Genomic DNA, 12,818 nt, shown 5'->3' on the forward strand with positions numbered 1-12,818 from the left:
TCATTTAGCATAATGTCTTCGAGGTTCATCCAGGTGGTCATTTACATCATTTCTTAGTGCTTTGGAAAGAGTACAGCAGTTGTTAGAAAATTAAAAACAGAATTACCGCATCACATAGCAGTTCGTCTCTGACTGTATGGCTGAAGTAATTAAAAGCAAGGTGTCAAAGAAGAGTTCTACAGTCATGCTCATAGGAGCATTGTACACCATAGTTAAAATGGGGAATGCAATCCAAACAAATTTGGATTCAGTGGGAAATTACTGAGCCCTAAAAAGCAAGATGTTCTCTTTTTTTCCATTTGAGTTGTGGTTATTTTGTATAGTAAGTTAACATTTAATTATTTTTTTTTTGGGCTGGAGAGATGGCTCAGCCGTTAAAGGCTATGCTCACAACCAAACTTTTTACTTATGTTTTTTAAAAGAATCTGTGTAGTTGGTTTTTGTTGGAAATGTAAGAATAATGTGGTGGTTCCATGAGTAGAGGCTTGGCAGATTGACGAGTGAGTAACTGCCTTCAGCTTGCAAGGCTTCCTACATGTGTCAGTGCCCTCGTAGATGGGGCTCAAGTAGCCAGTCATCAAGTAAGTTAACGACTTCTTTTAGTTCTACAACGTTTAATGTTTATACGCAGGATCTCACAGCTCAGAATTTAAAGCTGCTAATTCTAAGAAACTAAGTGTTTGCATGTTAAGAAAAAGAGTTGTAATGACAAATCTAAGGGACAATAATGAGGTGTTTGACTTTCCAGTGAGTTTACTGTTAAAATTCTATGAATTATTCAATTATTCAGCAGCCTTCCCATAATACCCATCTAACCCTGGTATGCGCATCACATGAGCCCCCTAAGCCGTTTATACCTTCTTTACTAGGGTAGCTGCAAGGTGGATCCAGTCCCCAGAGGCTGAACCTGCCTGCCAGCCTCAGAGATGGGAAGAAACACAGGCCAGTTTCCTGGGACAGCATTCTCTCAGATACTATTAGAAAGGTTTTGTTCACCTGTGCAGATACTCTGGTAAACATGTAATCCTCACATGCTGTTTTCAGGGACCACAGGTGCTGTCCTGGGACGGGAAGCACTGAGGAGCAGAAGAGGCCAGCAGGGCCTGTGTGAACAGACTCTGCCGTTGCTAGAAGCTGTGATACTGTCCTCAGTGCCATCAGGCTGGGCTTTTGTGTGGGCATGGGGTGGTGGGGAGCTTGAAGTAGAGAGGGCAACACAAGAATTCGGTGAGGAAGCTCCATCCTCTGGCGTGCAACATGGGGGGGGGGCGCTGGCTATGACCTTTCATCATCTAGACAACGGGTCAGAGGTCACTGGGGAACCCATGAGTGTGCAGGTCCTCATGGTGTGGCTGGCATGGGGGTGCAGTGATGGCTGATGAGGGGCCGCAGCCAGTGAAACAGGGCTGAGTTTCGGTTGAGAGGCCAGACTGGGAAGCCCATTGTCACCTTAGGGCACAAAGTAAACCTGGGGCAAGCTTCAAGGCTATTCAGAGCTATTGGAGCTCGGTTCTTGGTGTCCTGCCGTTAACCTGCCCAGAGAGAGAGTGGATCTCAGCAGATGAGCAGACGTCTAGGGACAAGGCAGTGGGGTGACAGCAGAGGCGATAGACTGTGCGTGTGTGTGCGCGTGCGTGTGCGTGTGTCTGTGTGAGAGTGTGTATGTGTGTGCGTGCATGTGCGTGTGTCTGTGTGAGAGTGTGTGTGTGCGTGCGTGTGCGTGTGCCTGTGTGAGAGTGTGTGTGTGCGTGTGCGTGTGCGTGTGTCTGTGTGAGAGTGTGTGTGCGTGCGTGTGCGTGTGTCTGTGTGAGAGTGTGTGTGCGTGCGTGTGCGTGTGTCTGTGTGAGAGTGTGTGTGCGTGCGTGTGCGCGTGTGTGTGTCTGTGTGAGAATGTTGTGTGTGTGTGCGTGCGTGCATGTGTCTGTGTGAGAGTATGTGTGCGCACGCACCTATGCATGCGTGTGTGTGCGTGCGTGTGTGTGTGTGTCTGTGTGAGAGTGTTGTGTGTGCGCACGCACCTGTGTGTGCGAGCGTGTGTGTGTGCGCATGTGCATGTGTGTGTCTGTGTGAGAGTGTTGTGTGTGTGCGCACACACCTGTGTGTGCGTGTGTGTATGTGAATGGTGTGTGTATGTGTGTGTTTGTGTGGAAGGTGAGCTCCTAGGCCAGCTCGGAGCTACTGTAGTCCTGCACTTCTGCACTGCACCCCTGCTCTTCCACACTTCACCCCTGCTCTTCTGCACTTCACCCCTGCTCTCTGCACTGCACCCCTGCTCTTCCACACTGCACCCCTGCTCTTCTGCACTGCACCCCTGCACTGCACCCCTGCTCTTCTGCACTTCACCCCTGCTCTCTGCACTGCATCTCTACCCTGCACCTCTGCTCTTTTGCCTCTCTGCACTGCACCCCTGCACTGCACCCCTGCTCTTCTGCACTTCACCCCTGCTCTCTGCACTGCATCTCTACCCTGCACCTCTGCTCTTTTGCCTCTCTGCACTGCACCCCTGCTGTCTGCACTGCACCCCTGCTCTCTGCACTGCACCCCTGTGTTCACTTCAGCTCTGGTCTCCTATGTCTCTTTCACACAGGTGGGGTGGGGTTGGCCTTGGTCTGGGGTAGGCGGAGCCTGATGCAGGTTGAGAGGAAGAATGAGTAGCTCCTTGGATTCTTATTAATCGTTCTTAATTACATACAAATGATAAATCTAAATTGAGCAGAAGAAAGCTTAAGTTCTGTTTTAAAAGATACTAGAGCCATCGTTGCATAATTTTTAAAATGCATGTTTACTACAAAAAAATAATACAGATCCTATTGTCCAAACAAAAATTTTTAGCAAATGAAATGAAAAATCTTACATCTACATTTTTCATAGAGTTTTCAGTGAGGACTTAAAATGTTTCCTTGTAACAGGTTCAGATTTCTGAATAGAACACGGGTTTCCAGACCCATTCTGCCGTGGTTTCTACATGGCCACAGGATTTATCAGGGAACCATGGAAAACAGCAACCGTGACTTGTCTAGGCCCATGGGGCTGCTCAGGGAAAACAACTCCATGGCACAGCTTCCTCGGGAAAATTTCCCTGAGCAAACGGGCTAAAAAGGCTACAATAAGTCTATCTTCTGCCCTTGAAAACAGTTGGCCAGGCCATGAAAGGCAGTTTTTAAATAATACCAGGCTTGTCTTTTGCCTCTGGGAAATGGATTATGTAGATGTTTTGACTTGGTGTTAGAAGGCACCTATTTCATAGTCTGGCTAGCATTTTGTACTCATACATAAGCCTTCTGTTTGTTTTCCTCTTAAGTTTTGAATAACTAGGTACAGTTCAGGTGCATGTTAACCTCCCATTGCAAAGAGGAACACCGTATGATGTGTTAATGTTTAATAAGTAGTGCCTGAGGATAAGGACTAACAGCAGAGTGAGATCTGCAGTTTCTGCACTCAGGGAGTTATCCTGAAACAGCATACACTTACAACATTCTTACAAGACTTTGTAGTTTATGGCTTATAAATTGCTGAGTCACATGATCTCCGATGGTTAGAAATTGAAATATTCCGTGAGAGACTCAAGAATGTAGCGTTGAGCTGGACCTGTCATGACCCAGAATTCCACATCACTTCCTGAAATGATGTGGTAGCTGAACTTGTGGACAAGCCTTCAGGTTCAGGTCCCATGGTATTCTCTCCAGTCCTTGACATTGCTCCTCAGTGCTCTTTTCTGGACAATAGAAAACAGCATCAAATAGCTGAATGCTCCATAAATTACTGAGGGGCTTGAGAAGTCGTCCTTAGGAAGCCCCAGCGAACAGTGCAAGACCCTGCCACATGAGAAGTCGTCCTTAGGAAGCCCCAGCGAACAGTGCAAGACCCTGCCACATGAGAAGTCGTCCTTAGGAAGCCCCAGCGAACAGTGCAAGACCCTGCCACATGAGAAGTCGTCCTTAGGAAGCCCCAGCGAACGGTGCAAGACCCTGCCACATGAGAAGTCGTCCTTAGGAAGCCCCAGCGAACGGTGCAAGACCCTGCCACATGAGAAGTCATCCTTAGGAAGCCCCAGCGAACGGTGCAAGACCCTGCCACATGAGAAGTCATCCTTAGGAAGCCCCAGCGAACGGTGCAAGATGGGTAGCTGCTGAGACTGTGCCACGTGATGCTGTGACTGTTGTTGACAATGCTGCATACCGAAAACATTGTTCAGGGATGGATCTCACGCTAAACATTTTCACCACAGCGAAGAAACCCGAGCAGTTTTATTGGCAACTAGGGTATCAAAGATAATGTGATTGTATTTCTAGTTATGGAACCCACCTGCTTGTTAGTGTACTGTTGGAATTTGCCCTACTTTCATTCTTGGCTATTGACTCTTGGTGACTGTTTCAAACAGCTAAGTGGCCCCTCAGGTTTGCCAATTTATTTAGATTATTTCATGGCTGCTTGCTTTCAGATAGTCCTATGAACGAAGGTATTATGTGCATGTTCCTTGATTAATATACCTTGTGTTAACTGGATGTAGGTTTACTTAGTAATGTCAAAGGTTAATACCGAGACTGTATCTGTGTTTGCCTTCAGTTTGGATGAGTAGATAGATAAAGACATTCCTGACCTAGGCTAACTGGGTTGCTAATGGCTGGGGTTTTTAAGGTGTGAACATGGTCCACAGCACCACTCAAGAGTACTTAGGGGCCTGGGAGGTTTGGAACCCCAGCTGATCTTTCTTCAGGTCAATATAATGCCCAGCTAGGGTGGAGAATCAATCTGGGCTCCATTGGGTTCTAAGGCATTTGATACTCCTGGCGTTTTTGTTTTTTGTTTGTTTGTTTGTTTGTTTGTTTGTTTGTTTTTTAACGTATGTGATTTATTGCACAGGTTTTATGGAGGTGGCAGAAAAGTTAGCTACAAATTCAATGGAAAAATCTCTTGTCACTGTAGTCATTCCAGGCCATTAGTGGATGGACATGGGGCGAGTATATAGCCCTCTGAGGTGCTGATGTCAAGACTTGATAAGCTAGAATCACCCATGCATTAGACATTTTCTAAGCAGAGTAAAAAGCTCTTCCATGACGCTCTGAGTAGACAGTGTCTCCAGCCTTGCTTTGTGTGATGTCTTGCTGTCCAGTCTCTGTCCCTCTGGTGTTCACAAACACCTCTATCTAAGAGCTGCAGAGGACTCTGTGGGCAGAGGACACTCGGGGAGTCTGGTGTCAGCAGCCAGGGGGCTAAGAGGCTGTGACAAGGAAAGTGTATGTATTCAGTACACCAGGGTTTAGCAAGGACTGGAAGGAGCTGGCCTTCCAAACACAGGGAGAGGTATTTAGCATCCTCTCCCTATAGTATCAATGACCATGGCATAGGCACCACACAGTCACTTTTTAAATCAGGGTCCTGACATTTTTATACAGACCTTTTGTTTATGTGAGCGTGGGAGGTTTTCTGGAAAGATAATCCAAAGAATTTGCCAGGTTATGAAAAGATTACGTGTGCTCAGTTATGGAGACAATTCTTAAGACACTCATTCTTCTGGAGTATGAAGAGTAAAGTGGCCCAGCAGGGAAGTCAGAGTAAAGAGTTGTCACAAGTAGGAAGAGGCAATGGTTAGCTAGAGTTAGAGCAGCACCTGTTTATGAACCCATTTCCAAGGTCCGTGATGCCGTGCTGTTAGCGCGGATTTGGCTGTGCTGTGAATGTTAGTAGCAAATGCTGCTGAAGCTGGAGTGAGAAGCAGAAGTGAGGACACGCAAGAGCACTGAGTGCTATAGCAAAAAGTGCTGGGGTGGCTGAGCGGTTAAGAGCACTGGCTGAGGACCCAGGTACAACCCCATGACCCATGTGGTGGCTGACAGCTCTCTACAGTTCCAGGGGGTCTATTGTCCACTGTGGTCTCTAAAGCACAGCACACATGTTGTACACTTACACACATGCAGTCAAACATTCATACACATAAAAATAAGCCAGTCTTTAAGAAAATTAAGAAGTGCCAGGTGGTGGTGGCACATGTCTTTAATCCCAGCACTCGGGAGGCAGAGTTTAAGGTCAGCCTGGTCTACAGAGTGAGTTCCAGGACAGGCTCCAAAGCAATACAGAGAAACCCTGTCTCGAAAAAACATTAAAAAGTAAGTGCCAAGAGCACCAAGCTTCTGGGTTCCTGTTGGTAGAAGCTGACTACGGTGACCTGCTCGGTGACCCACACTGCTCAGTCCTCAGTCTCGATCGTGAGGGCATCTGCAGAGTGATGGATATATAGGTATGCATGAGGACTGGGAGATGAGGAGCAGATAGCAGAGAGGTGAAATGACTTCCTTGAAGTCACACCAGTAGTTAATGGCAGAGATGGTGCTAGAATGTGGGCCTCCTTACTTGCTTGTCAATGCATATTGTTTTAATTATATTTTTAGGAATGTGACCTCCTGTAAGTCAGGAGGATGAAGGCAATCCATTGTGTGATGATGTGAATTAGAGTGACCCCCATAGCTTCATATATTTGAATGCTCAGTCACTTGGGAATGGAACTGTTTGGAAGGATTAGAAGGATTAAGAGCTGAGGCCTTGTTGGAGGAAGTGTATCACTGGGGATGGAATTTGAGGCTTCAAAAGAACCCACACCAAGCCCAGGCTCTCCTTCTTGCCTGCCTGACTGTGGTCAGGGTCAGGATGTTGCTGTCAGCTACTTTTCTGTCACAGTATGTGCTGCCATGTTTCCCACCCCTCTAAAACGATAAACAAACCCCCAGTTAAAGCTTTCTTTTGTAAGTATTCACAACAACAGAACTAAGACTCCTTGGAATGTCACGAGCAGAAATCACACTTTTGACATTTTAGCTTCAGGACTAGGACGGATCCCAAGGATGAGCCGTCGTCGGGGAGCGGGAAGGGCGAGGTGGGGGGGGTTGGGTAGGAGAGTGCCTAGGCCGTGTGAGAGGAGCAGTTTAGGTAAAGGTCGTCTTTTGCTTGGCGTAAAATAGAACTGGAGGAAAGAAAAGTGGTAGGCAAGAGTGAAGGAGCCCAGAAGAGTAGCTTTGAAGTTGACCAGGGTGGAGACCAAGTTCAGGGGAAGACCAGCCGGACAGGTACTGTGTCAGAAAACCTGCCTTTCTCACTTGCAAAGAGATGTGCTTGCTCCAGAAAAATTAGAATACTAAAGAAGGACGCAGTCGTGTCTGAAGGAGAGTCGGCTGTCCACATCTGTTACTCACAGCATTCTGATACGCGATTCCCCTACAGGTGCTTTCCAGTGGGAGGAGCTGGAAGAAGACATCAGGAGGAAGCTGAAGGATTCAGGGGACGTCTCCAGTGTCATCGAGAAAGTTAAATGCATTTTAAAAACACCAGGGAAGGTAAACGCTTTGACTGTGAATTATAACTGGCATACTTTGATAACTATAACATTGAGTCATCAGCAAAGATAAATAATTCATAAATATAAATGTTTTCCCTGTGTATATGTTTAAATATGTTAAAAATATTTGAACAGAAACATACACTATTTTAAACAGAAACATGTATTTCCTACAAAGATTTTAATTTATGTAAGGATTAGCGTGTGTGACTCGTGTCTTTGGAATACTAGCTTGTGAATTCTGCTTTGGGAACAGCTCACTGGAGTCCTGGGAACACACGTCCTATATTGGGAATAAAAGGCTGCCTGGCTCCTGCCTTGGAGAGTAGGGCTGTTCCTGCGTGGACTTTGAAAGATTCCAAGCAATATAGCTGAATGGACACTTGAGGAATCCCTTGAGTACCTTGAGTACATATTCAAAATTACAAACTGGGTTCGGGGTTATAAAAATACTGATGTTGTATGACCATAAAACTCCAGTTATTTAGATTATACAGTCTGTAAATGTTTTTAAAGTAGATTTGTAAAACTTTAAGACAGCTGTGTTACACAATTTAGCCAGTTTATTCTAACTTTAGATTCTGTGATAAGCAAATTGATAAGCTGAGTGCAATGCTTAGCAAAATGTAGGTTTTCTTTAAATAGAAGGCAAGTATCCCTTTAGTTTTTTTTAACAGATGACTTAATGCTACAGCCCACATTAATAACATTTTAAGTTGATAGTTGAAAGATGCCAACTGTATTAGTTTTTCATTTCTTCTCACTTTTCAAAGTCATTCTTACTTTCATTTAGTGTGTGTATACACATGTGCACAGTTGTGTGTGCCTAAGAACACACATGGAGTTGAGACAGCGTGTAAGAATGGATTCTTCCACTGTGTGGGTTCAGGGATTAAACTCGGACAAGGGTCTTTACTCACTGGGCCATTTCTCTGTTCCTCCCTTTCTATGTTTGCTTGTTTGTTTTGTAGAAAATAACTCATTCTACAGTCCAGACTGACTACTGACTGTCCATGTAGCCCCAACCGGTTTCTAATGGTGGCTTTCTCCCTCATCTTTCCTGCTGCTAGGATTGCATATGTACAGCCACCCCTGGCTTGTACTAGCTTTCCATGAAGATTATTAATTTTCTTTAGTTGAGAAGAAAATTCATGGTTCTGAAATGATCATGAGACAGGCAGTATATTATTTTAACAGCAGCGTTATTGGTTCTTTTAACTTTATAACGGCATTTATCTTCTCCTTTCTCCGAAAGGGCTCTCTGAGAGCTCTATAAATATGGTAGAAAGTAAACAACCTGTTGATTATTTTTGTGAAGTGTGTTCTTGGCATGTTTGAAATTTCGTTTTCTGGACAGCGTTGGCAAACAAAACAGCAGACAGTGTTTCCCTCCTGAGGAAATTTCCTGAGGCCTGGACTGCAAGGCCTACTGCATATCGAGGGTGGAGTCTGTGGAAAATAAGATGCATTAGAAATAAAAGAGTTTAACATATGAAAAAATTCAGCAGATAAACACAGAATTAAGGGTGAGATAGTCTGCTTCTGAACTCCATGTGGCAGTCATACCCAGGCTGACTAGCCTTACAGGATTGTTTCAATCTAACTCAACTGAGTAATCCTATAAAGACTGACACAGAAATGACTGTGCTCTGCTTTTTAGACAGTCTGATGAGTTCCTTTATGAACCAGGGAAAATCTCTTCCCATCTCTCTCACACATGCTTCACACGCAGTGTGTATCTGTAAGATTCACCCTGTGCAGGTTCATAACCTGTGTCTATGTGGCACAGGGCAGGGTCTTGCTGGTGTTCTGAACCTGCCTTTCCTTGGGTCTGATTTGGTGCTAGCTTGTTTGCGGTACTGCGAGTACCATCACCTGGGCCCAGTCTCGGGAAGACTGGACTGTGTGATTCCATGACACTGAGCTAATTCCCTCTGCACAGCTGGGAGGACTCCTCCACCGCTACATACTTTCTGTTTCTCAAGTGTGTCATAGAAATGTAGCTCTGTGTTAGCACTTGGGAGCCTGGATTTCAGTTCTGAGTCTGCCATGAATCGTTGCTACAGGCTTTTCTGTTAAACTGGGGACAAAAGGAGACACTTGAAGCCCCTGCTAGCCTAGTTCTGGGGTGGGTTTTGGCTGTCACTCTCTAGGCGTGTCAGCCACACATCCAGTGGGTGCTGGGGTGGGGGTGAGATCCTCACATGGGGGACAAGGACCTCTGTTACTTCTTGTCCTTGGTCGCACTGCTGGATTTCATGCTGGAGTGGGCTTTCTTTTTCCTTGTCAAGAGAATTATATAATTTTCCTCTGTCACAAAAGATTGCAAACTTCCCTCCAAAGTAGATTAGCATAGGTACACAATTAGGTATCATCTATTCTTATTGCCAGATGTGTGACTTCTTAAGGATAAAGGTTCCTGATTTCCCTAGCTGGCCAAGCGTGGGAGTTCTTATATGTGTGTGTGTGTGTGTGTGTGTGTATGTGTATGTATATGTATATTATTTTTTTTCCAGACAGGTTTTCTCTGTAGCTTTGGACGCTGTCCTAGAACTCACTCTGTAGACCAGGCTGACCTCAAACTCACAGAGATCCACCTGCCTCTGCCTCCCGAGTGCTGGGATTAAAGGCATGTGCCACCAACGCCCAGCCACGTGGGAGTTCTAATGAGGATGAGATTTTGAGATTTGGAAATACCACCAGGGAATTGATCAGAGTGCCTTTAATCCCAGCACTCTGAGAGGCAGAAGCTGGTAGATCTCTGTGAGTTCAAGGCCAGCCTGGTCTGCAGAGTGAGCTCCAGGACAGCCAAGGGTACACAGAGAAACCCTGTTTTAAGAAGAAGAAAAAAGAAAATGAATAAAAATAATTTCAGTAAGAACCATAACTACATCATTCCAAATTAGGGCTTGTGGCCATATAATTTAAGATTGCAGCCTAATTTGGGCACCTCTACTGAAAGTGCTGTTAAGAGTTGTTTTATTTCACTGTAAAGAAAAATCACAGAAAATACAAAAGAAAAGGTTGGAGGTGTTGAAAGGAAGCTGGCTTTGGGCCTCTAGAATGGGGACCAGGGATGTCTGGGTAGACTCAGCAAATGACAGAGAGCCAAAGCTGAGAAAGGTCCTGTGAGGAAGGGCTGTCAGCTGAGCTAGGCAGGAGCACTGTGGCAGGTCTCGTTGACATGGGCGGAGTGTCTGGGGCTGCAGACCCAGCACCCCAGGGGCTTTCTGTCGGTTCCAGTAGTCTCCGCTACTTCATAAAAAATTAAATAAAAAATTAAATAGTAAGCATTAGGAAGTTGTATTCAAATGGAAATTCACTGCTCTGAGCTTTTTTTAAATGTTCATTCTTTAGGAGAAACAGTGACCCGCTGGCTGTCAAGGGACCTTGTGTGATAAGGAAGCGCGGGTTTCCTTCAGTGGCTCTCGGGTTCAGGGTCCTGAGGCCCCCTGGCCACCCTAAACCGGTTCCTGTGCTGTGCTCAGCGACCTGTGCACCTGTGCACTCACTGGCAGCCAGCAGATGTAGTGCTTGAGGGAAGGTCCTCTCAGAGGTGATTAGAGGTGCCAGGCGGCCGTGATTTCTTGTCTGCAGTTTCTTTCCCACGTGTGCTGCCAAAGCAGACTGAAAAGCTCCCCCCACTCCCCGCGCTTGTGTTTCCTCCCCACAGATCAATTGCCTGAGGAATTGCAAGACCTACCAAGCCAGGAAGCCTCTGTGGTTCTATAACACTTCGCTCAAGTTTTTCCTTAATAAACCGATGCTTGCCGATGTCGTCTTCGAAATACAAGGTATGACTCTGAGTTCATTTCAGGTTTTCATTTCTTATTTGCTCCCATCACGTCAAGTTCAGCTTTAAATGCCTGGGATGGAGGAATTAGTGTTCTCTGTTGTAGGACAGAAAGTGATACCAGCTGAATTTTAAGAAAATCGTTTTATAAACTAAGAAAAGGAGTTTACATTTCCGTAGTGTTTTCCCCTCGTATATACTTCATCTACTTTCCGGGATCCACAGGAGATGGGATGATCTTTAATTTGCCATTTTGCATTCTCATTTGTATATTTTCTTAAGATCCCATTTTTTTAAAATTCATATGAACCCAGCTGCCTTAAAAGCACATTATCTCTTGCTTGGTTTATTCAGTTTTTAGAAAAATTGTCTGACCTCCACCAGGCATCCACAGTTGTTGCTGAATGTGTCCTTGTCACAGACCAACTGAAGACCACCTCTTATCTCTGTGGGAAAGCAATGCTACTGCTTTTAATAGAGCTGAGTGGTCTTAGAAGCCCACTGCTGACTACTGCATGAATAATTCCGTCACGCTAATAATAGATTAAATGCATAATCTTAAAGATGAATTGTCAGACGCCTTCAGTTACACAAGGATAAAAGGAGTCGTTTGCAATTAAACTAAGTAGAACTTTAGATGGGCCATTATAAAGAGGGAGATGTAATTTTAAATTTGGGGTGGAAATATGTGGCAGATAACATGGCATTTACTTCTCAGTATCTTTTCCCAAAAAGATACTCCTTACTTTTAATTTTGGCCACATGTCAAAACAAACAAACAAAAAACAGGTGAATTGAATTTTTCCCAAAGCTCTGTTGGCAGCACCCTGTGAGAGCCCAGGACTCTGAACGTGGGACAGCAAGCGTAGCTTTGAGTGCATTTACAGCATCGTGGTGAGGCAGGGAGCTACCAAGCAGCCATAGACTGTGTGTGGCCCTCAAATGCAGTTAGGAGAAGTACCGCTGACTGCCCAGACCCTGGCAGTGGCACACTCCCGTTAGTTGCCAAAGTGCAGTCCCAAGTGTCTGTCGAAGCCAGCTCCAGGAGACCCATTGTCGGTAGGTGCGGGCCATCGAGCAGTGACCACAGAATTAACTCCTAGAGGGATAGTGTTGATGGTGGCATTTGTGGGACCTGCATGTGTGCTGTGTACACCAGAGAACCACCAGGATAGACAGACAGCTAAGCAACTTCGCCTTCCAGCTGAAAGCTCTATACCCCTTGTTAAGAAGAAACTTAACCTGTAAATTAAAAGGCCTTCATTACTTCAGAGATCTCCCTCCCTCCCTCCCTCCCTCCCTCCCTCCCTCCCTCCCTCCCTCCCTCCCTCCCTCCCTCCCTCTCTCTTTCTTTCTTTCTTTCTTTCTTTCTTTCTTTCTTTCTTTCTTTCTTTCTTTCTTTCTTTCTTTCTTTCTTTCTCTGTGTAGTTTTGGAACCTTGTCCTGGAACTCCAGGCTGGCCTGAAACTCAGAGAGAGCCTGCTGCCTCTGCCTCCTTAGTGCTGGGATTATAGGCATGCACCGTCACCGCCCAGCCTAAAAGGTATGTCTCTACCAAATTAGTGGTCTCCTGTCCTTTTTGAATGATAGGATAATGGTTTCTGTTCTGAGGAAGATAGCCAATGTCACAAGGTGGCAGAGCGCCCTTTCCCAAGTGACTCCTTACGGGTTGCCGAGGGAGGTTGTCCGTTGGCC

The 12,818-nt window shown here is 45.6% G+C and overlaps 1 protein-coding gene and 1 non-coding gene across 2 annotated transcripts in view; one reads left to right on the top strand and one right to left on the bottom strand.

The window, feature by feature from the left end:
- Rhobtb3 (Rho related BTB domain containing 3) overlaps positions 1-12,818 on the top strand; it is a 55,976-nt gene that overhangs the window by 23,647 nt on the left and 19,511 nt on the right. Inside the window, exons 7-8 of the mRNA XM_005065708.4 lie at positions 7,216-7,328; positions 11,004-11,124. Coding sequence (XP_005065765.1) covers positions 7,216-7,328; positions 11,004-11,124 — 234 coding nt within the window. The remainder of the gene's footprint in view (positions 1-7,215; positions 7,329-11,003; positions 11,125-12,818) is intronic.
- LOC121133230 lies at positions 5,241-5,377 on the bottom strand. Its single transcript, XR_005870022.1, has one exon. It is a non-coding gene; the product is annotated as a small nucleolar RNA SNORA71 (small nucleolar RNA).

This window comes from Mesocricetus auratus, unplaced genomic scaffold (genome assembly GCF_017639785.1).
Source record: "Mesocricetus auratus isolate SY011 unplaced genomic scaffold, BCM_Maur_2.0 Super-Scaffold_100020, whole genome shotgun sequence".
Taxonomy (NCBI): domain Eukaryota; kingdom Metazoa; phylum Chordata; class Mammalia; order Rodentia; family Cricetidae; genus Mesocricetus; species Mesocricetus auratus.